The 24,417-nt window shown below is 50.2% G+C and overlaps 1 protein-coding gene across 1 annotated transcript in view; it reads right to left on the bottom strand.

The window, feature by feature from the left end:
• Positions 1-7,804: 7,804 nt before the first annotated feature.
• Positions 7,805-24,417, bottom strand: part of XPNPEP2 (X-prolyl aminopeptidase 2) — a 30,460-nt gene continuing 13,847 nt past the window's right edge. The window contains exons 11-21 of the mRNA XM_054472938.2: positions 23,956-24,045; positions 22,614-22,723; positions 21,828-21,905; positions 20,645-20,716; positions 18,073-18,133; positions 16,732-16,801; positions 16,037-16,141; positions 15,250-15,309; positions 14,545-14,621; positions 9,645-9,734; positions 7,805-9,046 (exon numbers count right to left, since the gene is read on the bottom strand). Of these exons, the coding sequence (XP_054328913.1) occupies positions 8,852-9,046; positions 9,645-9,734; positions 14,545-14,621; positions 15,250-15,309; positions 16,037-16,141; positions 16,732-16,801; positions 18,073-18,133; positions 20,645-20,716; positions 21,828-21,905; positions 22,614-22,723; positions 23,956-24,045 (1,008 nt within the window). The 3' untranslated portion in view covers positions 7,805-8,851. The remainder of the gene's footprint in view (positions 9,047-9,644; positions 9,735-14,544; positions 14,622-15,249; positions 15,310-16,036; positions 16,142-16,731; positions 16,802-18,072; positions 18,134-20,644; positions 20,717-21,827; positions 21,906-22,613; positions 22,724-23,955; positions 24,046-24,417) is intronic.

Below are 24,417 nucleotides of genomic sequence, written 5' to 3'. Positions count from 1 at the left end.
CCAGGACAGAAGGGAGCAAGTGTTTTCAACGGCTTCCTTCGTTCTCCTTTTCAGATCTGTCTCCTCTGATCAGCAACACCTCCTCCCCGCCACCTGGGGACCGGAGCCAGTGGAGGCGGGGCGTCCAGGACCCCGCATCGGGACTTGCCTTTCCCCAGCTTTTCTCTTCCAACAGATTGCCCTGGCTAAATCCCAATAGGCCAGGTCCTTGCTGGCTAATGACCCTTAAACATGTGTTTAATAGATTTTCCCTTCTGGGTAACATATTTGCATTTTACAGGTTATGTTGTTTGAGGTAGGCAGAGCCCTCAGCTAAGGAAGTGATAGGAGTCAGTAGTTCAGGGAACAAGGTCACCTTAAACTTGATAATGGGCCGGCAGGCAGGACCTAGGAACTTGCTGTGGGCACAGCCTTGTGCTAGGCCTCGGGAGGAGGTACAAAATAAATAGCCATCAGGGCCCCTCGTACCTGGGAGCTGACATCCTAGGTGGGGTGGCAAGCTTACATTTACCCAGCACTTGTTCTTTACCAAGCACTACATTAAGCACTTGACAGATGTTTAATCCCACCACAACCCCCGGAGGCAAGTAGTTTAATATAAAGATGTATCCAGAAGTATAGATTTGGGGCAGAAGAACCTTGATTTAGCACCAATACTGCAGGATTGCAGGGTGTGTATGTGTGTGTGTATGTTTTGGGGTTCCACTGACAGTGAAATCAACCTGAACCCTCAGAGGGTGGATGTAGGACTACCAAAGACACAAAGGTCATCGTAGGCCACATTCAGATAAAGCAGCTCCCACACCAGCACACTCCAAGTATTTTTAATTTTAATTTTAATTTAATTTAATTTTTTTTTGAGAGTTTTACTCTGTTGCCTAGGCTGGAGTGCAGTGACGCGATCTCGGCTCACTGCAACCTTCGCCTCCTGGGTTCAAGCTATTCTCCTGCCTCAGCCTCCTGGGTAGCTGGGACTACAGGCGCATGCCACCATGCCTGGCTAATTTTTTGTATTTTTAGTAGAGATGGGGTTTCACCATGTTAGCCAGGATGGTCTTGTTCTCCTGACCTCGTGATCTGCCCACCTTGGCTTCCCAAAGTGCTGGGATTACAGGTGTGAGCCACTGCACTCAGCCAAGAAATTCTTATTTAGTAGATGATCATGAGTGGGATATTTGGGGCAGGTGAGATCCAGACCATGTACAAAAGCATCTCTCACTCTCTGAATGGATAGATTTCTGATTTGAGATAGTAAGAGTTTGGATAGTGAGAGATACTTATATCTGGAAAAACCTCCCAAAATATTCTTTAAGTTTTAATTAATTAATTAATTAATTTGAGACAGGGTCTCCCTCTGTTGCCCAGGCTGGAATGCAGTGGCGTAGTCACAGCTCACTGCAGCTTCAAACTCCTGGGGCTCATGATTCTCCCACCTCAGCCTCCTGGGTAGTTGGGACTACAGGCACATGCCACCATTCCTGGCTATTTTTTTTTTTTTTTTTTTTTTGCCTATGTTGCCCAGGCTGATCTCTAACTCCCGGCCTCAAGTGATCCTCCTGCCTCTACCTCCCAAAGTGGTGCAATTACAGGTGTGAGCCACTGCACCCGGCCCCCAAAGATTCTTATTACCATTCCCCCCCATCCCCACATCTAGCTGAAAATTATTATACTTCATGGCAGGCAGTGGGCTTTACAACAACCTGGTAAGTCAGGCACTATTGTTATCCCCATTTTCCAGAGAGGAAGCTGAGGCCCAGAGGAGTTAAGTGAATTGCCCACACAGCTAGTAAGCAGTGGAGCCCAGCGTTAAATGCAGGTTTGGTCTTGGCCAGGGCCCACACTACTAACCACTCAGCCGAAGTGCCTCTGATGCGGAGTTCCTGAATGGGGAGGTGAGAGAATTATGGAGCCCTCGGCTTGCAGCCTTCTCTTGGCACCTGATGCTGGTTTGTGTGCCACACTAGGTGCCACAGAGCCACCTTGAAGCAGGCCCAGAGGGGAGTGAACAGGATGAGGAGGACATCTGGAAGTCGCATCACACGTGCAAAGCTGCAATAGCTAGGGTCGATTAAGCGGGGGTGAAGTATAGGGAAGTCATCAATGTGTGAAGTACTAAACTCCTGTCACATTTAGCCTAGGTGATTGGGGTGGGGAAGCAAGTGGTATGAATGATGGGGAACAGATAAATGGAAGGTTTTAGTTTATTCCAAGGAATAAATTTTGGCTATTCAGATGGCACTAGTTTAGCTCTGGTAAGTAATGATCTCCCCATCTCTTGAAATATTCAAGCAGGCCGGTCACGGTGGCTGACGCCTGTAATCTCAGCACTTTGGGAAGCCCAGGTGAGTGGATCACCAGAGGTAAGGAGTTTGAGACCCGCCTGATTAACATGGTGAAACCCGTCTCTACTAAAAATACAAAAATTAGGCGGGCATGGTGGCACATGCCTGTAATCCCAGCTACTTGGGAGGCTGAGGCAGGAGAATCGCTTGAACCTGAGAGGTAGAGGTTGCTGTGAGCCGAGATCACGCCACTGCACTCCAGCATGGGCAATAAGAGTGAAACTCCGTCTCAAACAAAACAAAACAAAACAAAACAAACAAACAAAAAAAAAAAAAAAGAAAGAAAGAAAAAAAGAAAAGAAAAAGAAATATCCAAGCAGAGGCCACATAGTTTCTTGAAAATACCTGGACATTTCCAAGGTGGAGCCCACTTTAGCAGCCCGGCCCATTAGCAAATTTAATGGTGGTCATTTTAGGCAGGGAGGGCAGAAAGAGCAAAATTGCAGGAGGGAGAAGGCGGGCAGAGGAAAGCAAAGAGACAAGGGCAGGTGACTCTTGCACCCATTCCTCACGCCCACATACAACACACACAGAGTGGGCAGCTGGTGGCAGGGGCTGATGGGAGGGGAGGGAAAGACAGTGATCTTTGGAACTCTGAACTCGTGATAAGGTCTTGGTTTTAAAACAAAACAAAACAAAAAACACCTGCTGGTAGCTCTGTCAATTACCATCAGAAGAGGAGGCTGGACTTTGGTGCTTAGATTAAAACACACTCATGACTCACTGGTGGGGGGGTGCACTTTCTATGGGGGACAAGTAGGGGCTGGGCTTCTCTGCATAAATCTCTGTCCCAAGGTTACAAGGACAAACCTCTCTGATCAGTGGGCCACTCCCCCATGGGGACAATTGTCCAGGGCTCCAGGGAAGAGGAGGAGCAGAACACCTCTCAGAAATGGAGTCAGGTTGACCTGACTGGATTCAGATTGTTGTATGGTCACCTACTGGCTGCATAACCTTGGGCAAGTGACCTCACCTGCAATGAGCCTTAGTGAAGATGGTAACAGTGATAATGTGGGACTTTCTTGTGGGTGTGTGTGACTAGGGTTACTACTCAGGTGACATGCATAGAGGGAGTGCTCTCAGCCCAGTGCCCAGCTAGTGGAAAGTGCTGGGTACCTGGTGAGTGACTCCACATCAGGTCACTTCAGACTCCATCTGGAGTTTCTCCCCTTGCTAAATCCAGGAAGTCCTTGGTGACTGTTAGGAGCTGCTGCTTTCTCCCTTGGTGTCCCCTTGGAATCTTCTTCTTCTTCTCCTCCTATTTTTTTTTTTTTTTTTTTGAGACAGAGTCTCACTCTGTGGCCCAGGCTGGAGTGCAGTGGCAAGATCTCGGCTCACTGCAACCTCCGCCTCCCAGATTCTCCTGTCTCAGCCTCCCGAGTAGGTGAGATCACAGGCGCCTGCCACCACACCCGGCTAATTTTTTGTATTTTTAGTAGAGACAGGGTTTCACCATGTTGCCGACCACGTTGCCAAACCAGGTTCATCTCGAACCCCTGTCCTCAGGTGATCCACCCACCTCGGCCTCCTAAAGAGCTGGGATTATAGGCATGAGCCACCATGCCTGGCCTGGCACCTGCTTCTATGTCTCTTGAGGTCCGCATCTGAATCTCTGCTACATGACCCTGTGGCCCATATCCTACGTCTCCACCTTGTCAAGAGTGCATCCCTCACCCCAAGTTGTTTTAGAACACAAGAGGTGTGACAAACAAGAGGGCCTGAAGCTGCCTGGGACCTGCTGAGAGAGAAACCAGCTTTTCAGCTTCGTGGACTTGCCACGGACCACTGGGGCTTTCTCAACCACCCATGCTACCCGACTTAAGCTGCTTGCTCAGTTCCTGTTTCACAAAGAAACAAGGAAGTGAAGAGATGGGCCGGCCTCTGGGCAAAGGCTAGCTGGGTAGGGGTTTGGGGAGCACCTCCCCCTCCTGACTGTGACGAGCCATGAGGGGCAGGGACGGACAGGGAGGAAACGGTTGCTACTGAATCTTTCGCATTTCTATATATATATATATATATATATATTTTGGTGCCAAGAGTGCCCAGCCACTCATTTGAGGAAGCACCCAGTGAGTTGGTAAAATTCACTGCTGACGTGGTTTAGCTGGCTGAAGAGTAGCCAGCCCAGCCCCTTCTGAGGTCCCAACTCACACACAGCTGGAACCAGCTGACTGGCAAACGAGCAAAGGCTGAGTTAGTTATCATTTTAAAAAATGAACTATTAAATGTCTCACACCTGTAATGCCAGCACGTTGGGAGGCCAAGGCAGGAGGATTGCTTGAGGCCAGAAATTTGAGACCAGCCTAGGCAACATAGACACCATCTCTATAAAATAAAAATTAAAAAAAAAATTAATAGGGCATGGCGGTGCATGCCTGTAGTCCTAGCTTATCAGGAGGCTGAGGAGGGAGGAGCACTTGAGCCCAGGAGTTCAAGGTTACAGTGAGCTATGATGGTGCCATTGCTCTCCAGCCTGGGTGACAGAGCAAGACCCTCTCCAAAAAAAAAAAAAAAAACCAAAAGGAGCCATTTAGACGATTTGTGTATGTACCTATCTACCTATCATCTTACCTATGCCCTTTTCTATTCAGATTTGAAGCTTGAAGGAACGTGGCTCAACACCGTCGTCACCATTGTTGTCACAGCTGCGTGACCTCCAACAGGTCTCCTTGGGCCTCAGTAGGTCATTAGAGGCAGTAAGGGAGTGACAGAAGCACACACTGAAAGCGAGAGCGGAGCCATTGTGGAGCTGAGTCAGTATGCTGCGGATTTAGTCCTTGCTCTGGCCCCATTGGACTGTGTGACCTTGGACAAGTCCCTTCCTCTTCCTGGGTTGCTGTTGAAGTTTCCCCATCTGTACACTGAAAGGACTGCACCAGGTTTGTGTGTATGTGTGTGTGTGTGTGTGTGTGTGTTTGTGTGAATGTGTGTATGTGTTTGGTCATGGAGCTCCTATTCAGGATTGGCTCTGGAATTTTGCGGGCCTTGTGCAAAATGAAAATGCCCGGTGCCTCTTGCTTAAAAATTATCAAGAATTTTGAGACAGTGACAGGCGAACATTAAACCAAGCATGGGGCCCTTCTAAGCACAAAGTCTTGAGGGACTGCACAGGTCCTACACCCGTGAAGCTGGCTCTGCAACTACTTCAAGTACAATTTTACGGGAAGCCCGTCAGGGCTACTTCGTGCAGCAGCTCTGTTTCCTCGACAGCCCCTGTGGTGTTTCTGAGGCATCTCAGGCTCCCGGGAGCATAGTTGGAAAGACGTAAATTAGATTTTGCTCTACAGCCTTTCTAATTTCGGCTATTTATATATAAAACTTGGGTCCCAGACCTTTTTCTTACCTACCTGCAAAGGTGAAGCTGAGTTGACCTTGTGCTGGGCAAATAACAGCAATATCATTTCTTGTCTGTGTGGCTTCCTGGTTTAGAGTGCTGCCACATCCGGGTCTCATGAGCCTCTCGCTGTAACCTCACCATGAAGGCAGTATGGGAGGTTCCAGAAAGGATAACTGAAGACCAGAGAGAAGTGACTTGTCTAAGGCCACACAGCTGGCACAAGTGGGACTCAAACCCCGGAATCTTAACTCCTAGGAAAAGGGGCTTTTCCACATGGCCGGCTCCCCAGGCAATCAGCAGGCAAGGAGAGGTTTGCTAAGCCCCATCCTCCTACGTTAAAACAAAGTACTAGAGCCCAAGGGGACAGTTCCTAATGATTTTTCATTCCTAATGATATCACAAGAGTCCCTGTGTGTCAGCCCTGGTGTATGTGCCCTGAATGTTTCCCTGCCTGACCCAGAGTTAATCCCTTAAAGCAGGAATGGTCAAGGCTGGCCATCTGGGTCCCAGGGGAGGGAAGAGCTGGGGTGACTGTGAGCCCTCGTTCCAGCCACGTTCCAGGGCTGGGTTCTTCCTCCCAGAATGGTAGGCTGGAAGGGGCAGTTAAGGGGAATCAGAGATGAGGTGGAGTCCTGGGTCTCCTACTGAGGAAAAAAGCACATGAGCTGCCTCAGTCCAAAAGGCCTGTGTGAGGGTGTTGGTCAGGTGCCTGGTCTTGCCACCCATGACTTGCCAGAACCCCAGGAGCAAGTGTCAGGGTGCAAAGGCAAAGGTCTGGCAGGGTCTGGGGAGGCATTATGATGTGGATCTGCTTCTCACCAGTGGTGTGATCCTGCTTGAGCCTCAGTTTTCTCGTCAGTAAAATGATGAAAGCCACACCACTCCTCTTTATTTTTCTTTATTTTATTATTATTATTATTATTTTTTTTGGAGATGGAGTCTCGCTCTGTTGCCCAGGCTGGAGTGCAGAGGCACGATCTCAGCTCACTGCAACCTCCGCCTCCTGGGTTCAAACAATTCTCCTGCATCAGCCTCCCGAGTAGCTGGGACTACAGGTGTGCGCACCAAACCCAGCTAATTTTTGTATTTTTAGTAGAGATGGGGTTTCACCATGTTGCCCAGGCTGCTCTCGAAATCCTGGCCTCATGTGATCCTCTCACCTCGGCCTCCCAAAGTGCTATGATTACAGGGGTGAGCCACCACACCCGGCCGGGACTTGCCCTTTCTTGAGAGTGGATTCTAGAGTCCTCTGACTGGTTTAAATCTGGCTTTTTTTCATTTACCCAATGAAAAAAGTGACTTTGAGCCACTTGATAAATCTCTATGGGCCTCACTGAGTTCCCACGCTTGTAAAATGGGAATAAGAAAAGGGCCTTCTCAGAGGTTGTGAGGATTAAATGAGAAAATGCATGTAAAGCTTCTTGCACGGTGGCACATAAACACTCAGTAAATGGCAGTCATGATGATGATGATGGTCATGATGATGAGGGTGATGATGAGGGTGATGATGACTTTAATTTTATTAGTAGTACCTGTCTTTGTGGGGTGAGCAGGTGAGGGAGCAAATTACTTAGCAAACAGAGGCCCATCTTTAGATACTCAGTAAGGCTTGGTCAGGGCTGGGGCCTCTGGATGCAAGCATTGGTGATGGTAACCATCACAGGTCACCCTCACACTCAGCAGACTAGGCCTGATGGTCCCAGGCCAGGAGACTTCTCTGCCTGGTGCCTTTGCCTGGCACCCTGCACCTTGGTTCTTTCCTTCCACCAACTGTGCGCTGCTTGGCAAAGGTGCCAGCCCCAACTTTTCTGGACTACATTTGACAAGTTCCCCAGTGTAGGGCTCCTTTCTGTCCCTTCCACAAGGTTACAATACCTTTTTAGACAGGCTGGAGGTTGTCTGGTTGGGCGTGGTGTGCACGTGCATCTGTGCACATGCGCACACATACATGCGTGCTCACACACACACTCTCAAGCCCACGTGCTCCCCCACTGAGCTTCTAGGAGCCTCATGTCTCCCCACCCCCACCTCACCCTCTCTTCTTCCTCCCCCACCACAAAAGCCACAGGTGACAGCAGTCTCCGGCAACACAGCAGACACAATGCAAAACCCAGAGGCAAGTGTCTTTGTTAGGCTGTTTTAAACCTCTTAGCAGGATGTGGACCCAGGTGGCTAACGGCCAATTTGGCCGGAGCAAATTCTTCTCACCACAGTGGGCTCAGAGAATGAGGAGAGGGCTGGGAGGTGGGCTCAGGGACTCTGCATGGTGCTGAAGGGTGAAAGAGCTGGAGTGCTGGCTCATCTGGACCCATCAACTCCCAACCAAATGCGTGTGTCCTTAGGCAAAGCCCACCCCCTGTCTGAAGCTCAGTTTTCCTGTCTGTAAAATGGAGAAACCAGACACTGTCCACACAAGGTGAAGGGGCATCCAAGAATGCGGGAGGATTTAACAGCATTGTAGCTGTGGCTGCACTTTGGAAAGTTCAAAGGGCTCCTCGAATGTCAGGGAAGTCTAGAATAGTGACGGGTTCTGGCTGCCCAAGTTTGTTCTCCAACCTCTGGTAGGGTCATATTCCAGAGTGCCTCACCGCATTCCCTCTTACTCCACAGCCAAATTCCTATGGCTTAACTCCCTCTGCTGTTACTTGGCATAGAGCCCACCCAGGGTTTAGGAATGATGGGTTCACATGTGGGGGGTTGATGTTTCATGCCCTGGCTGGGTGGGAACAGCTCTGGCTATGCCCAACAGGTGGTGATAGGTTTGGGCTCTCCTGGGACCACAGCACCCTTGGGTGGTAGGGGCATTGCTCTCTTGGGGTTTTGTTTGGCGGGAGGGGAGCAGCTGTAGCAGTCTGTGCTAGGTTATAGGTTAGGCCTACTGAGATCACAGGAGAGAAGAGACTAGCTGGCTTTCCTATCTCGGGGCCTGAGGTTAGGGGCCCAGGGTGTGGTATACAACCCTGGGATGCAGGGAGGTGCTGTCTGGGACCAAGAAGCTCTGTGTTCCTGGGGCCTGATCTTGGAGAAGGAGGATGAATGCAAAGGTTTCCAGGCAATGGGCCAGCAGGGGCTCTTGGGGTGTGTTCAGTGCAGGGTGAGGGGAGCTAAGCAAGGGAGCCAAGCAAGGGAGCCCCCCATCTAGATGGAGGGTTAACAGGAGAGTCTGGAGCCTCTAGACACTCCAGCCGAGGATGGCAAGAGTGGAGACCACTAACACAGAGGCCCAGGAGGCGGTGTCTGGGGCCCTGGCGGCCAGGGGCTCTGTGTGCTGTTGAAGCCACTCGAACTCCTCTAGCAGCTGGCGCCTCTGCAGCTCTGGACCCACCTTCTCCCGGATGGTCTGGTAGTAGCGATTCAGGTACTGGAGCTGCGAAGGATAGAAGGGGTGAGAGCCTCTCCAAGCCAAGCTGCCAAGAGGTGAAGTCTTGGTGACGCCCAGTCCCCTGCTGTGGTACTCCAGCTGTCACCATAGTCCAGATGGCCACAGGTCCCCCACCATCATCAGGCTTCCGGAATTTTCTGGGGCTTTTGAGAGGCAGTTCCCGTCGCTGGCTGTTTGATGTCATGGTGATGTTCATGGGCGGTGGGGTGGGTAGATTTCAGGCCCGGGAATGGGAGTAAGCTGGGCAGGCATTCTTATCCTCAGCTTACAAAAGAGGAGACTGAGGCAAAAGAATGGAAGGGATCACTTATAGTTCCAGGCCTTGTAGTGGCCGAGCTCAGAGGCCCAATCTCAGATTCCTCCAGTTATTCACTACCTGGGGTTGGGCAGGCTGGTCTGACTGGAAAGTTCTAGAAGCTCTGGGGTCTCTGATGAGCTGGGGAGGAATGCCCCAGTGTGTGTCTGCAGGTGCCACCAGTGTGGACCCTCCTGGAGGAGGTGCAGGGACAGAGGATGTGGTGGCAGGTAGCAGAGGCAGGAAAGGCCCAGGGTCAGGGAGAAGGCAATGCTGAGGGGCACTCACATGCTCGGGAGACAGCAGGCTGACATCGATGAGGTTCCGGTCATAGGGCACAAATGATACCACTTCAAAGGTCAGGTAGCTCCCTGGGTACTGGGAGCCCACAAGAGAAGGCGGGTAAGCAGGACAGTGAGGGAGGAGGAGGAGCTGGGCTGAAGGGAAGGAGGGAGCACTCCACCTGGAGGACACAAGGAGCTGGGCCTCATCAACCCTGGACACCCTGGCTGGGCCTGAGCCTTCCAGAGTTCCTTCTCTTGGCCAGCCCCCTTGTCTGCCACTTAGTGCTCCACCTTTGGTGCTTCCCTCCTGATTCTGAAAATTTAGACTTAGGTTTGTGTTTTTCAAAGTATGCACACCAACAGCACTTAGGGAGCATGATAAATATGCAGATTCCAGGGCCCACCTCCCAAACCTACTGGAGGCAGAATCCTCAGGGCAGGGCCCAGAAATCTAAATTTCAATTATTTTATTTTATTTTTTTTGAGATAGGATCTCCCTCTGTTACCCAGTCTGGAGAGCAGTGACGCGATCACGGCCCTCTGCAGCCTCTACCTCCTGGGCTCAGGTGATCCTTCTACCTCAGCCTCCCAAGTAGCTGGGGTTATTGATGGGCACCACCACACCCAGATAATTTTTGTATTTTTTGTAGAGATGCGGTTTCACCATGTTGGCCAGGCTGGTCTCGAACTCCTAAGCTCAGGTGAACCGCCCACCTCAGCTTCCCAAAGTGCTGGGGTTACAGGCATGACCCACCACGCCCAGCTGATCTGATGGTTTTATAAGACAGTTTTCCCTGCTCTTGTTAGCTCTCTCTTTCCTGCCACCATGTCAAGATCCTTGCTTCCTCTTCGCCTTCTGCCATGATTGTAAGTTTCCCAAGGCCTCCCCAGGCATGTGGAACTGTGAGCCAATTAAACCTCTTTCCTTTAAAAATTACCCAGTCTTGGGTAGTATCTTTACAGCAATGTAAGAACAGACTAATACACCAGTCTCTACAAAAAAATACAAAAATTAGCTGAGCATGGTGGTGTCCATCTATGGTCCTAGTTATTTGGGAGGCTGAGGTGGAAGGGTGGGAGCATCACCTGAGCCCAGGAGGTCGAGGCTACAGTGGGCTGTGATCGTGCCACTGCACTCCAGCCTCGGCAACAGAGTGAGACCCTGTCTCTAAAAAAAAAAAGAGGCCAGGTGCAATGGATGGCTCACGCCTGTAATCCCAGCACTTTGGGAGGCTGAGGTGGGTGGATCATTTGAGGTCAGGAGTTCAAGACCAGCATTACCAACATGGTGAAACCCCGTCTCTACTCTCTACTAAAAATACAAAAATTAGTTGGGCATGGTGGTGGGCGCCTGTAGTCCCAGCTACTCGAGAGGCTGAAACCACAAAAGATGTAGAGGAAAACCTATATCAATTCATTTATAATCTCAGGGTGGAAAAGAGTCTTTCTGTGTAAGACCACAAGCTATGAAGGAAAAGATTAATAACTCCGACTGAACTAAATAGAAAATGGAAACAATGTTTATGGAAACAGTGCCATAAACAAAGCCAAGAGATGTGAGACAAATATAGCACATATCACAGAGAGAGGGTGAATTTTCATATTTGCCATGAGCTTTTACAAATCCATAAGACAAAAATAGGCAAAACATGAAAAAATAAGGCAAAGGACATGAAAAGGCAATTCACTAAAATTAACACCAAATGGTCCACATGCATGTGGAACGATGCTGAAGTTCATCCTTAAAGAAATACAAGGCCGGGTGTGGTGGCTCACGCCTGTAATCCAGAACTTTGGGTGGCCGAGGCAGGTGGATCACCTGAGGTCAGGAGTTCAAGACCAGCCTGGCCAACATGGTGAAACCCTGTTTCTACTAAAAATACAAAAATTAGCCAGTCGTGGTGGTGTGCGCCTGTAATCCCAGCTACTCAAGAGGCTGAGGCAAGAGAATCACTTGAACCCGGGAGGCGGAGGTTGCGGTGAGCCAAGATCTCGCACTGCACTCCAGCCTGGGAGAAAGAGGGAGACTCCGTCAAAAAAAAAAAAAAAAAAAAAAAAAAGAGATACAAGTCAAAACAACAATAGAATACCATGTTTCACCTATCAGATTGGAAAAATTAGTGACTTTGATGATTCTCAGTGCTAGTGAGTATGTGAGGAAATGGGCACTCTCACACACACACTGTTGGAGAAAGTACAATCGGTGCAACCTTTCTGGAGGGCAGTTTGACAATATCTATCAAATTACCTATTAAAAATGCTTGTACTTTTTGTCTTGGAAATCCCTACGCCAGATATGTACCTTCTGGATATAGTCCCAAAAGCTCACCAAGATGTTTATACAGTGAAGTTGATTTGTAGCATTGATGGCAAATATAGTAAAAATTTGGAAACAGCCTCAATATCCACGGTTGGTTAAATAAATCATAGGACATCCACATACTATAGGCTCTTCCACAACCCTTAAAAAGAATGAGGTAGATCTCCCTGTGCTATTGTAGAGCGCTCTCCTAGGTTTACTATTAAGTAAGGGGCAGCGGGGCAGGGAAGGAAGGTGCAGAAAAGTATGTACGGTAGAATCCATTTTGTTTGAATTTTCAAAATATATACATAGATAGATACATACGCTACATGTGCCTGAAGTGTTCTCAGGAAGGAAACTGAGCAAGAAAGAGACTTTTTTTCCCTTCTCTTTTCTTTGTTTTTCTTCTTCTTTTTTTAGAGACAGATTCTTGCTCTGTCGCCCAGGCTGGAGTGCAGTGGTGTGATCTCGGCTCACTGCAACCTCCATCTCCCAGGTTCAAGCGATTCTCTTGCCTCAGCCTCCTGAGTAGCTGAGATTACAGGCACACACTACCACGCCTGGCTAATTTTTGTATTTTTAGTAGAAATGGGGCTTCACCATGTTGGCCAGGCTGGTCTTGAACTCCTGACCTCAAGTGATCAGCTGAACTCTGCCTCCCAAAGTGTTGGGATTACAGGTGTGAACCACCACGCCTGGCCCTGATTTGTATTTTTTTTTTGAGACAGAGTTTTGCTCTTGTTGCCCAGGTTGGAGTACAATGGCATGATCTTGGCTCACCGCAACCTCCGCCTCCCAGGTTGAAGTGACTCTCCTGATTCAGCCCCCTGAGTAGCTGGGATTACAGGCATGCACCGCCGCACCCGGCTAATTTTGTATTTTTAGTAGATATGGGGTTTCTCCATGTTGGTCAGGCTGGTCTCGAACTCCTGACCTCAGGTGATCCACCCGCCTTGGCCTTCCAAAGTGCTGGGATTACAGGCGTAAGCCACCACGCCTGGCCTTGTATTTCTTTAAGGATGAACTTCAGCATCGTTCCACATGCATGTGGACCATTTGGTGTTAATTTTAGTGAATTGCCTTTTCATGTCCTTTGCCCTATTTTTTCCTGTTTTGTCTATTTTTGTGTTATGGATTTGTAAAAGTTCATGGTAAAATAAGAAAGCTCACCCTCTCAAAATGCCATAAACAAAGCCAAGATATATTTGTCACACATCTCTTGGCTTTGTTTATGGCATTGTTTCCATAAACATTGTTTCCATTTTCTATTTAGTCAGAGTCATTAATCTTTTCCTTCATGGCTTCTGGTCTTGCACAGAAAGACTCTTTTCCACCCTGAGATTATAAATGAATTGATATAGGTTTTCCTCTACATCCTTTGTGGTCTCATTGCTCACCTTACAACTTTGGTCCATTTGGAATTTTATTTTGGAGGTTATTCAGTTTAATCCCCCCAAATGATTAGCCATTTGTTCCCCCTGTCCATTTGCTGAATAATCATTTTTTTCTTACTGTTTTAAAAGTCAGCTTTCTTGTAAACTAAATTCCCATGTTGTTTATGGGAATAAGAGGGTTTATTTCTGGACTAATTGTTCTGTTTCATTGTTACAGTTGTCTATTTCATCTCCAGTGTCATACTGTTTTAGTTATAGTAGTTTGTGTTCAAATTTGAGAGGACTGACTTTTCTTATTGCTTTTTTTTAGATTGGGTTTTGCTCTGTCACCGAGGCTAGAGTGCAGTGGCGTGATCACAGCTCACTGCAGCCTCAACCTCCCTAGGCTCAGACCATCCTCCCACCCCAGCCTCCCGAGTAGCTGGGACTGCAGGTGCATGACACCACGCCCAACTAATTATTTTTGTATTTTTTGTAGAGATGGGGTCTCGCCATGTCGCCCAGGCTGGTCTCAAACTCCTGAGCTCAAGCCATCCTTCTGCCTTGGCCTCCCAGAGTGCTGGGATTACAGGCGTGAGGCACTGCACCTGGCCCTGCTCTTCTTTTTCAGAATTTTCCTAGCTATCTTCGCATGTTTATTTTTACAAATAAACTTGACTGTCATTTTGTGAAGTTACAAAAGTATCCAGTTAGCACTGGAATTGAGGTTGTCTTGAATTTATAGATTAATTTAGAGAGAAATGATATCTTCATAATATTGAGGCTTCTCTCCAGAGAGCACCATTTACTTAAATCTTTTTTATGTCCCTTAGTAGAGAGTTTCTCCATGTAAGCCTTTTAAAGTTTACATCTAGGTATTTTATCTTGTTGGCTGCTATTATACAGAATCTTTATTTCTAACAAGCTCCCCTGGCAATTATTATGTGCATTGAGAACCAATGATATAGGGCAGGGATACTGATTCACTTGGTCTGGAATGGGGCCTGGGCATGGGCATTTAAAGCACCAGAAAACTCTCTGGGTGATTCAAATGTGCAAGCGAGTTTGAAAAGTCTGACTTATGGAATTCCTAAGGAAGACTCCAAATAAATTCATGCCTGCACACTAAATGCCCTTCTCCTTTGATCTTCCTCCCCCCTTTCCTCCCATGAAGCCCAAAGTCTCTGACATGCTGCCCACACCTCCAGCCCATCCTGGTGGCAGCTTACCTTGGTCTTTGCTTCTACCACGAGAGCCACGTCTTCGAGACGGATCCCAAATTCTCCATCCTTATAGTAACCAGGTTCTGGGAGACACAGAGATGCTGGTGGCATTAAGCTGGGAGAGGGCCCAAGCCCAGGCTTCCTGTACCTACTGATGAGTGGCTGGAGGGACTGGCTGCCTGGCTGTCCCCTGGCTGTTGACTCTGGCAGCCCCACAACTGGTTAGATGCTTGTTGGCTAAGCAGAGGCAACTCATCCCTGTCAGGCCTCAGATCCCCCACAGGGGCATCTCTGACTCACCCTCTCTTCCCTGTAGCCCAGCAGGGAAGCCCTAAAAACCCACTTGGGTCCTGAAGGTACTCCCATCTCCCTGGATGCCACTGTCCTGTTACTCCAGCATTTGGCAACTCCAGAGTCTGGATATACAGCTGGGTCTACGGCCATACCACCCTGAACGCGCCTGATCTCATCTGAATATACAGCTGGGAACCAACTCCCAAGAGCAAAAAGAGAGTCTGGGCTGAGGGGAGCTGGAATTAGGGTGGGACAAGCCATTTGGGGCTGGGCGTAGCGGTGGGAATGGGGAGGTGAGTCCCGAGCTGTACTAGTGCCTGCTGTGCTCCTCTGAAGGCTGGTACACTCTAGACTGCAGTCCTGGGCTAGCCCTGCTCTGGGATGGGGTGGTGAGGTAGAGGGGCCTGAGGGCCATACCAATGGAAGTGAACATGCCCTTGGCCATGGCGATGTTGTTGGACTGGAATCCCACTGGCCCTAGAAAGGAAGACATAAACATGGTATCAGTTCTCCTATACTCACCAGCTTGGAAGTGAGCAGCTTCCGAGGAAGAGCAGATAAGTCAGGATCCCAGAGCATCTCTATGAGCACAGGTCCATTACATCATTGTCTGCCTGGGCCTGGAACACACCAGATTGGCTCTGGCTTTTATTATTTATTTAAGTATTGAGAGGGGTCTTGCTGTGTTGCCCAGGCTGGAGCGCAGTGGCGCCATCATAGCTAATTGCAGCCTTGACCTCCTGGGATCCTCCCACCTCAGCCTCCCGAGTAGCCGGGACTACAGGCACATGCCACCATACCTGGATACTTAAAACATTTCTTTTGTAGAGACGGGGTCTTGCTGTGTTTCCCAGGCTGATCTCAAACTCCTGGCCTCAAGTGATCCTCCCACCTTGGCCTCCCAAAGCAGTGGGACTACGGGCGTGAGTCACCACATGCAGCTGGCTCTGGCTTTTATTTCTCTGGGATCTATACAAGTTACCCACTAGGCCTTGACCCTCTTTCTGGTGCCCTCTTGAATGCCAAGCAGCCAGCAGGACTGGTCTGCTGCTGGCATTCCTCACTTACCCTGTGGAGCTGGGTAACCTTGGGTAGATCATGGCATCTTTGTGGGTCTTTGTCATTTCCATACCTGTGAAATGCTCTACCTTCATAGAGGGTATAATAAAAGGGGGGGCCTGGGGAGTGCTGAGGAGACACCTACACTCATGCACACACAGGAAGTTGCCAATGCCGTGGCCTGTCCCGTGACCATAATTGAGACCAGCATCCCACAAGGCTCTGCGGGCAAAGGCCTCCACCATTCGCCCTGGAAGGGAAGAGAGATTGACCCCAGTCAGATGGCTTTACCGAAGACTGTCCACCTTGCCCCTTCCTGCTCCACTATCAGAGTGGTGCCTAAGAAGAGGGGCCACTGAGAGGTCGCTAAGCATGCACCGATGCAATGATGTTGGGTTGGGATGGAGAAGGGCTGATGGATGGAGTTAGTGGTTCCCTCGCCAGACCAGCCCATCACTATCTCCAGCTTACCATACATTGTATCCATTACCTGGATTGATGCCTCTACTGTAATTTCTCCCCATCTGTCAGGGCTTTGCACTTTGACACCTAATTCCTCTAAGAATCCTCCCATAACTGCTGTGGCCCACTGATCTCTCCCACCTCTGAGCAACAGTGTTAGATTAAGAGGCAGGAAACTTGGGTTCAAGGCCTGGGTCTCCCGCTAACCTTCTGTGTGACCTTGGGCAAGTCACTTTCTCTCTCTAGGCTGGATTTTCTCATCTACATAAGGGATGGGATGATGACAAAATCCTTGCCCCACCAGCCTCCCAGGGTGATATTCTGAGTCCTGTGAAATCAGGGCCTGAGGCTGTGTCCAGTCTGGTTTCTGAAACCCACCTGATGTAGCAGCGGGAAAGATAAGCCTGGACAGGTCAATATTTCCTATCAGCACACGGGTATACGCCTCCTGATGGGGAGAGGAAGAGGTGATGTGGAGGACGGGAGGAGGAGCCAGGGGAGTTTCCAGCTGCTTGGCCTATGGATACATGGTGCAGGGCCCAGGCCTGGGTATGTGTGGGCAGGGTGGGGGGAGTTGCATCGTCATATGTGGCTGCCCGGGTTCTGGAAGATGGCCAGCAGAGGCTGAGGAGGGCCTTCCCAAAGCTGGGGCTCCATCACATGCTTCCCTCTGGCTGGTCTATGAGGATCATTACAATATCTGCAGGAGACACTTGGTGGCGGTGAACCGAGGCTGTGACTCCCTGGGCTGAATCCTGACTCAGCCACTTACTCTGAGACCTTGGGCAGGCAACTTTAACTGCTGTGTGCCTCAGTTTCCTTATCTGCGATGGGAAGATAACAGGACCTAGCTCCTAAGGTTGTTGGGAGAGACGGGCAGACTAACGTACACAAGGTGCTGCCAACAGCGCGCATGCTTCACGGAAGTTTAGCGCTCTCATTCCTGTGGCTGTGACGGCTGCTGAGTTTTCTTAAGGCCTTTCATGAGGGTTGAGGTTTGCTGACTTGGCAGCTTAGCCTTCCTCTGTCAGGGGAGGGAGGTGGGCTGACCGTGGCCTCTTCTGGTCACTTCCAGAGGCGATGTGGTGAATCTCCGTCACCGCACACGCTCACAGACTTGTCACTTTGGGGAGGACAGCCAGAGGCAGCAGACTCCGCCGCTAAACTGTGAGCTCCTGGAGACCTGGACAGCATTTTGCTCCCCTCTCTGGGTTTCCAGCACAATGTCTGCCCCATAGTCGGCCTGCTGCATGCAGCATGACGGCAGCTCGCTGCTCCACCCCCAGGGCCCTCTGGTGCACAGAGACAATGCCCTCGCCTCTGCCCCAGCTGGCCAGCCCTCCCTGTTTCCTGAACACCTCTGGCTCCTTTCCACCGCGGAGGCTTCACTTGTGCCGTTTTCCTCCACTTGGGATGCCTTTCTTTCTCCTTTCTGCTGAGTACAGGGCCAGGCACACAGGCAACAACAAAAAAATACTTGTGCACTGATTTACCAGAATAGGATGAGGCTCAGCTTGGGCTGAGGCCTTGTCAATGGCCTGAAATATCCCTGGGGAAGCAGCAGGGAGCACTGGGTTTTCCGGCACCAATGGTGTCACCTTGGGAAAACTACTTAACCTCTCTGAGCTTCAGTTTTAGCCTCTGAAATGGAAGGGATCTTGACTGCTTGGGTGCCCCCTTGGGGGAGGGTGGTGAGGGGAAATCTGGGCCCATGCTTACCTTCTGGAAGGCAGAGGGGGTGCCCCAGTGGACTGTTCTGGTGACGTCTGTGGTCCCGTCCCTATGGAGAAGGAAAACCAACATGTCCTGCTCTGCCAAATGCCTGGGGCTAGGGACTGGGGCCATGTGCTTTCTGTGTGCTTTCCACAAGTGGCAGGGCTGGGATGGGATGGGTGGACAGCGAAAGGAAGAAGACAGCTACCATAATCAAAATCCCCTCTTCAGCACCTATGTGTGAAAGGCCTCTGCAAAGCTATCAAGTTAAAAGTTACTAAGTTGTCTGACAAGTGTGACTCCCCACCCTACACACTCCTCCCCCATCCCACTCATTTTGGCTGTTCTGTAGGTCTGGGTTTCCTTGGGTCCGGCTGGTTATGAAAGCAAGGCTTCTTCCAGGCTTCCTGGGAGGCAGAAAGGGGATTGTCCCCTTTTTACAGCTGGGGAAACTGAGGTCCAGAGAGATTATGTTATCATAACACTCTCATATTCAGAGAGTTATCGACCATTTATAGGACACTTTTGCTGCTCCCTGGGAAGAATGGCAGAGGAGGCTTCATTATCCCCAGTTCACAGATGAGGCCATTGAGGCCATGTGGCTGTTTCCCTCTTTGAACCTCAGTGAAGCCAGGCCTAGAGCAAGCACTGCCTCTCCACACAGTCCTCTTCATGGCAAACACGGATCTGACCCAGTGATTTGCTGAGTTCCAGTTAGGTGAAGCCTCAGTCCCAAGGTCTGATTCCCAACTCCCAGCTACAGCAGTTGGCACAGGATGGCCCCTGTGATCATGCCTTGGTGAGGGAGAGGGGAGAAATGGTCCCAGGGCCCTGGGGCTCTTCCTTGGGTCATGGGGTGTGGTGACCTTCTTCTTCAGAAGGAAAGAAGAGGAAGTGAGGTGACTATTTCCCCGGCCTCACCCTACTCTGAGCACACCCCATTCCAGCAACGCCCCCACAAATTCACTTCCCCTTTGCTCATTGGCCATCTCAAGTACACACAGCATCGAACTCCTGACCAGCAAAGGCTGCTAAGCTGAGCGCCTGCTACTCTGGATCCCCTAGAGCTGTGCTAAGAACAAGCAAAGAGCCTCTGTCGTTAGCACATTCGCCATTTCCACAGGACTCGTTGCTCCTCCATCGGTTCAGTATGGCCCTTCTTTTGTCCCACCCCACGCTTCCCACACTTCCTTCCTCAATGAGAAGGGAAAATCTTTCAGGTCAGCTCAGCTCAGCTCAACTCTGGTGTGAATGATTGGCCACACGTTTGGAAGGAATAGGGTTAGCCTATTCTTTTCTTTCTTTCTTTCTTTCTTTCTTTCTTTCTTTCTTTTTTTTTTTTACAGTCTTGCTGTGTTGCTCAGACTGGAGTGCAGTGTCATGATCTCGGCTCACTGCAACCTCCGCCTCCCGGATTCAAGCGATTCTCCTGCCTCAGCTTCCCTTGGGAAGCATGCTCCACCACACCCGGAAAATTTTTGTATTTTTAGTAGAGATGGGGTTTCACCATGTTGCCCAGGCTGGTCTCAAGCTCCTGACCTCAGGTGATCTGCCTGCCTCAGCCTCCCAAAGTGCTGAGATTACAGGTGTGAGCCACTACGCCTGGCCAGGTTAGCCTATTCCGCACGGCTGTCATGTCTGAGCATTCAGGTTGTACACTGTACAAAGGTAGCCCATCGAAAGGGTTGCTTCTCTCATCTGCCCCCACCTCCACCCTGAACAGTGTCATGGGGAAGAGGAGGCTGAGGAGTCTGCATGACGTTGGTGGTGCGGGGGTGTCCAGGGTGTGCACAAGTGGATGAGAGTAGGGTATATGTGTTTGTGTAGCCAGGCAGGGACATTGAGTATAGTTGCTCAGACTGTGTAATAATACGTGGACTTAGAAAACATTTTACTTGAGGCTGGGCATGGTGGCTCATGTCTGTAATCCCAGCACTTTGGGAGGCTGGGGCAGGTGGATCACCTGAGGTCAGGAGTTTGAGACCAGCCTGGCCAACATGGTGAAACTCCATCTCTACTCATATATATATATATAGTAGAGATGGAGTATATATAGTAGAGATGGATATGTATATATATATGTGTATATATATATCTACTATATATATATCTACTACATATATATATAGCTGGGCATGGTGGTGGACACCTGTAATCCCAGCTACTTGGAAGGCTGAGGCAGGAGAATCACTTGAACCCGGGATGCAGAGGTTGCAGTGAGCCAAGATCGCGCCACTGCACTCCAAACCTGGGCGACAGAGTGAGACTCTGTCAAAAAACAAACAAACAAACAAACAAACAACCCACAAAAAACAGTAACTTGAGCAAAGGGAGTCTTTTCCTAATTCCCACAGAGGTGCTGCCTGGGTCCTGCCACTATTCCAGCCTCTGTGTATTTCCCACTGTGCAGGGACCCCCATGTGTGAAAATGGGAAGGATGTTCGGGGCTCATTCCAGGTCTCTCCTTTCTCAGACAAAGAATCCGTGGCCCAGGAAGGGAAAGCTTTGGCTGACTCTTGGCAGGCTCAGGAGGTCTGAGCAGAGACATCCAGGCTAGGGTGAGGTGAGGGGTACATACCAGTACTGCCCCCCAGAGTCCAGCAGGTACATCTCATCTGAGGACAGCTTGCGGTTCATCTCCTTGGTCGGGCTGAGAAGGGGAGAGAATGCTGAGAGGGTCAGCCTAACCCTGCACTGGGTCACGTGGGAGGCCTTGGTGGGAGGACCTCTGGGGCCTGGGCTTCCAGGCCAGTCCCTCTGGAGGAAGTCATTCTATCCCAAAGGGCCCTGGAAGAGAACTCAGCTTCCGTTGCTGCTGTCCTCGGCACACGTCTGTTAATCCTGCACCTGGCTGAGCCAGGCCCTGGTCTCCAGGGAGGAGAGAGAGGGTAAAGCCCAGAATGTGAGAGCTGGGAGAGCCCTAGAGACCCCCCAGATCAGCTGTCTCCTTTTCCATAAGGAGAAGCAGGCCTGTGGAGGCCAAGGGGCTTGCACGAGGATGCACGGTAAAGCGACAAAGAGCTGGGCCTCTACCCAGATGCTCCCTCCGGCCCTTTGTCTCTAACTTCCTGCTGCCTCCGAGAGCAGAGGGCCCTGAGAAGAAGCAGAGCACAGGAAGGGAGGATACCTCCAGGGTGGGGCTGCAGAGCAAGAGGTGGTAAAGCTGAGGAGCACCCATCCTGCCACTCTAGCCCAAGTGGGTAGGAGGGGCTGGGGCAAGGCAGCCAAAGGCGTGGGAGACACCAGGGGACAGCAGAGGATGGAATTCTGGGACATGTCAGGCACTCCCTTGGAGGGCACTGACCTTTCCCTGCTGTGCCCATGCCACGCGGAGGCAGCTGGTCAGCTTTTCATCAGGCAGGCCTGCAGGGGTTTGTTTTCCATAGGGCCAAACACCTGGCTAGCCTGTATCTTAGGCCCACCTTGGTTGGTTCAGGCTGAGTGAACAGACCTCTCTCCATGTGAGCTCATGAGCTTTAAGCATTAGCTAACATAAGCAACACACGGGAAGCCAGGGAAAAGCATCCAATGGCATCGGTGTCTTCCTTCCAGGTCCCCCAGCCTCCAGCGCTCAGGCCTTTTCATTACAAGGCAACTCCCTACTCCACACTGAGCTCCTCTCCCAGCCCCCACAGGGCTAAGGGCCTCGGACCTTCAACGTGGACTCGGGTCCCAGAACGTTCCCCTCCCCTACTCTGTTCCTGTATACACACAACAGGATCCCCCAACAGGGCCCTAGAAAATTCTTTTTCCTCAAGTACCTGTAGTGGGCCAGGGCAGCATTCAGACCACTAGCAGAGATGGTTTCAAAACTGGGTCCGGAGGAGAACTGTTCTTCTCTGGAAAGTACAAGGCAAGGCATGGTCAATGAATGGGCCCCTGGACTAAGCTGGGCCTGGGATATCTAATCAAATCCAATGAAGTTCACGGCTGCCTCTACCTCTCAACTGGACACCATTTGGCTCTCCCAGCCCTCACCTCCTGGTTCCATCTCCCCAAGCCCTGACCTGTCATTTATAGAGGAATATCAGAGGACACAATGTAGACACCAGTTATTTCCTCTCCACCTCCATTTTACGGATAGGAGTGAAGAAACCCAGCTCTCTGTATCTGAAAACTCCCCCAGTCCTGGAAGAGCATCCTGTACCTCAAACCTACAATCCAGCCCTGACCTGGGCCAAGCATGCCTTCGGGAATCCTCCTCCCTACCTGGTATTCTCAAGTGGTCCAGGGGCTGACCTGGTCTGAGCCACAGCACCCCTCAGGGAGATTCAGACTGTGCCTGAAGCAGACACTAGGGGACGCTATTGGGTTGTGGCCCTTTGAGTTGTCCTGCTTTCAGCGGGGCGGGAAATATCATCCAACGCCCCCTGCTCAACTCCCCGACCACCCAAGAACCTGTCACTCCTTGTTCTCCAGAGCCCTCCCCCACCCAGCACGCATATGAGGAGGATCTTCCTTTCTGCTAAGCAAGGGGACAAATTCCCCCTCCCTGTCCCCACTGCCACACTAAAAGACAGCCAAAAAGGACGGCCGTGGCTCTTCACCCTCGGAACTTGTCCACGAGCTCTGCCCCCGAGAACTCATCCACTGTGCCTTTGGGCACGTTCTTCTCCAGCCAGACCAAGTACCGGATCACAGCCACAGCGTCCCGCACCTGGAGTTGGGGAAGCAGGGAAACAGAGGAGCCGGGTGAGGTCTGGTTGCAGCCACAGGCTCCAAGATGATGGAGATCAGATAGCTGCTCCAGGATGTGGAGCTTTAAAAACACTGGCTATTTGATGTCAAAGAATTCTTGTTAGTGTTTATGTATGATCATAGTGTGTTCCTGTTTTTGAAAGAGTTCTGTGTTGACGGCAGAAATGACACGCTATCTAGGATTTACTTTTAAAAGAATCCAGCAGCAGAGGGGGTGGTGGTGGTGGTAATGAACATGGGGTTATAGACAAAACAAGAATGGCCATGAGTCAAGGATTGTTGAAGCTGGATGAAGGGACACTGGAGATTATGATGCTATTTTCTCTATCTTTGTGTGTGTTTAAAATTTCCTGTAAGACAAAGTTTTCTTTTTTAAATGAGATGGTTTATCTTAATTTTAACAAGAATTCTTTTTTAAAAATTGAGCCATCCTCTTGCCAGTGTGAGGAAATCATTATAGCTAACACTTATTTAACACTTAGAATGTGCTAGGCGGTGCTCAGAGCAATATACATATTCATTGAATTCTCACAACAACCATATGCTGTAAGATTACTGTTATGATCCTCATTTTACAGATGGGGTAACTGAGGCCCAGAGAGGTAAAATGACTTGGTCAAGGTCACCCAGTTAGGAATTGGGTGGAGCTGGGGTTTGAACTCAAGGCACCCTAGCTCCAGGGCCTGTGCTCTAAACCACTGTACTATATTGGGGGCAAGGATATGTGGTGAATGTGGGCGCCCAGGAATAATTTGGTGTCTGCTTCTTTTTCTTTCTTTCTTTCTTTTTTTTTTTTTTTTTTTTTTTTACCTAGTCTCGCCCAGGCTGGAGTGCAGTGGCATGATCTCAGCTCATTGCAACCTCTACTTCCCAGGTTCAAGCGATTCTCATGCCTCAGCCTCCTGAGTAGCTGGGACTACAGGTGACCGCCACCACGCCTGGCTAATTTTTGTATTTTTAGTAGAGACAGGGCTTCACCATGTTGGCCAGGCTGGTCTCAGACTCCTGAGCTCAAGCAATCCTCTCACCTTGGCCTCCCAAAGTGCTAGGATTACAGGCGTGAGCCATCACGCCCAGCTTGCTTCTTTGTTTCATTGAGGGTCTTCTTCAGGCTCTTCTGGAGGCCTTTCCTTTCTAACTCATTAGGCTGGATACTCCCAAAAGGCCATGTCTGCCTGAATGTGGACTTACGTGGCTGGCCTTGAGGAGGGCCTGCTCCTTGCTGTTCTTCACTGCCTTGGTCATCATCACTGGGGAGTAGGTGTCTGTCACGAGTTTCTCCTGTTGGGGGCAGGGAGGAGAAAAGGAGGTCTGGGGGCACAGTAAAGGAGGTCTCCATGGCACAGGACTGGCAGGAGGACCCAGCAGAGGTGAGATTTGCCACCGTTTCGTGGCAATGCTCTCTACTCTGTGTGCTTTCTGTCTTTCCTAGTTTTCCACGTCCAGCTGAACCCTCTCTCCTTCCAGGAAGGCTTCCTTGATTGACACTGCCTTGCTTGGCAGTGAACTCCCTGTCTTCGGATCCCACCAGCACTCTGGGATGGATCAGAGTCTGGCCTGAGTCCATCGACAGGCTGTCCTGACAGTGTAAGCTTCCTGTACATATCATGATAGCTACCATTTATTGGATGCTACCATGTGTCAGCCATATAC

This window comes from Pongo pygmaeus, chromosome X, assembly GCF_028885625.2.
Source record: "Pongo pygmaeus isolate AG05252 chromosome X, NHGRI_mPonPyg2-v2.0_pri, whole genome shotgun sequence".
Classification (NCBI taxonomy): Eukaryota; Metazoa; Chordata; class Mammalia; order Primates; family Hominidae; genus Pongo; species Pongo pygmaeus.
The sequence above is the reverse complement of the archived record's forward strand: the minus strand, read 5'-3'. Positions and strand labels throughout refer to the sequence as shown.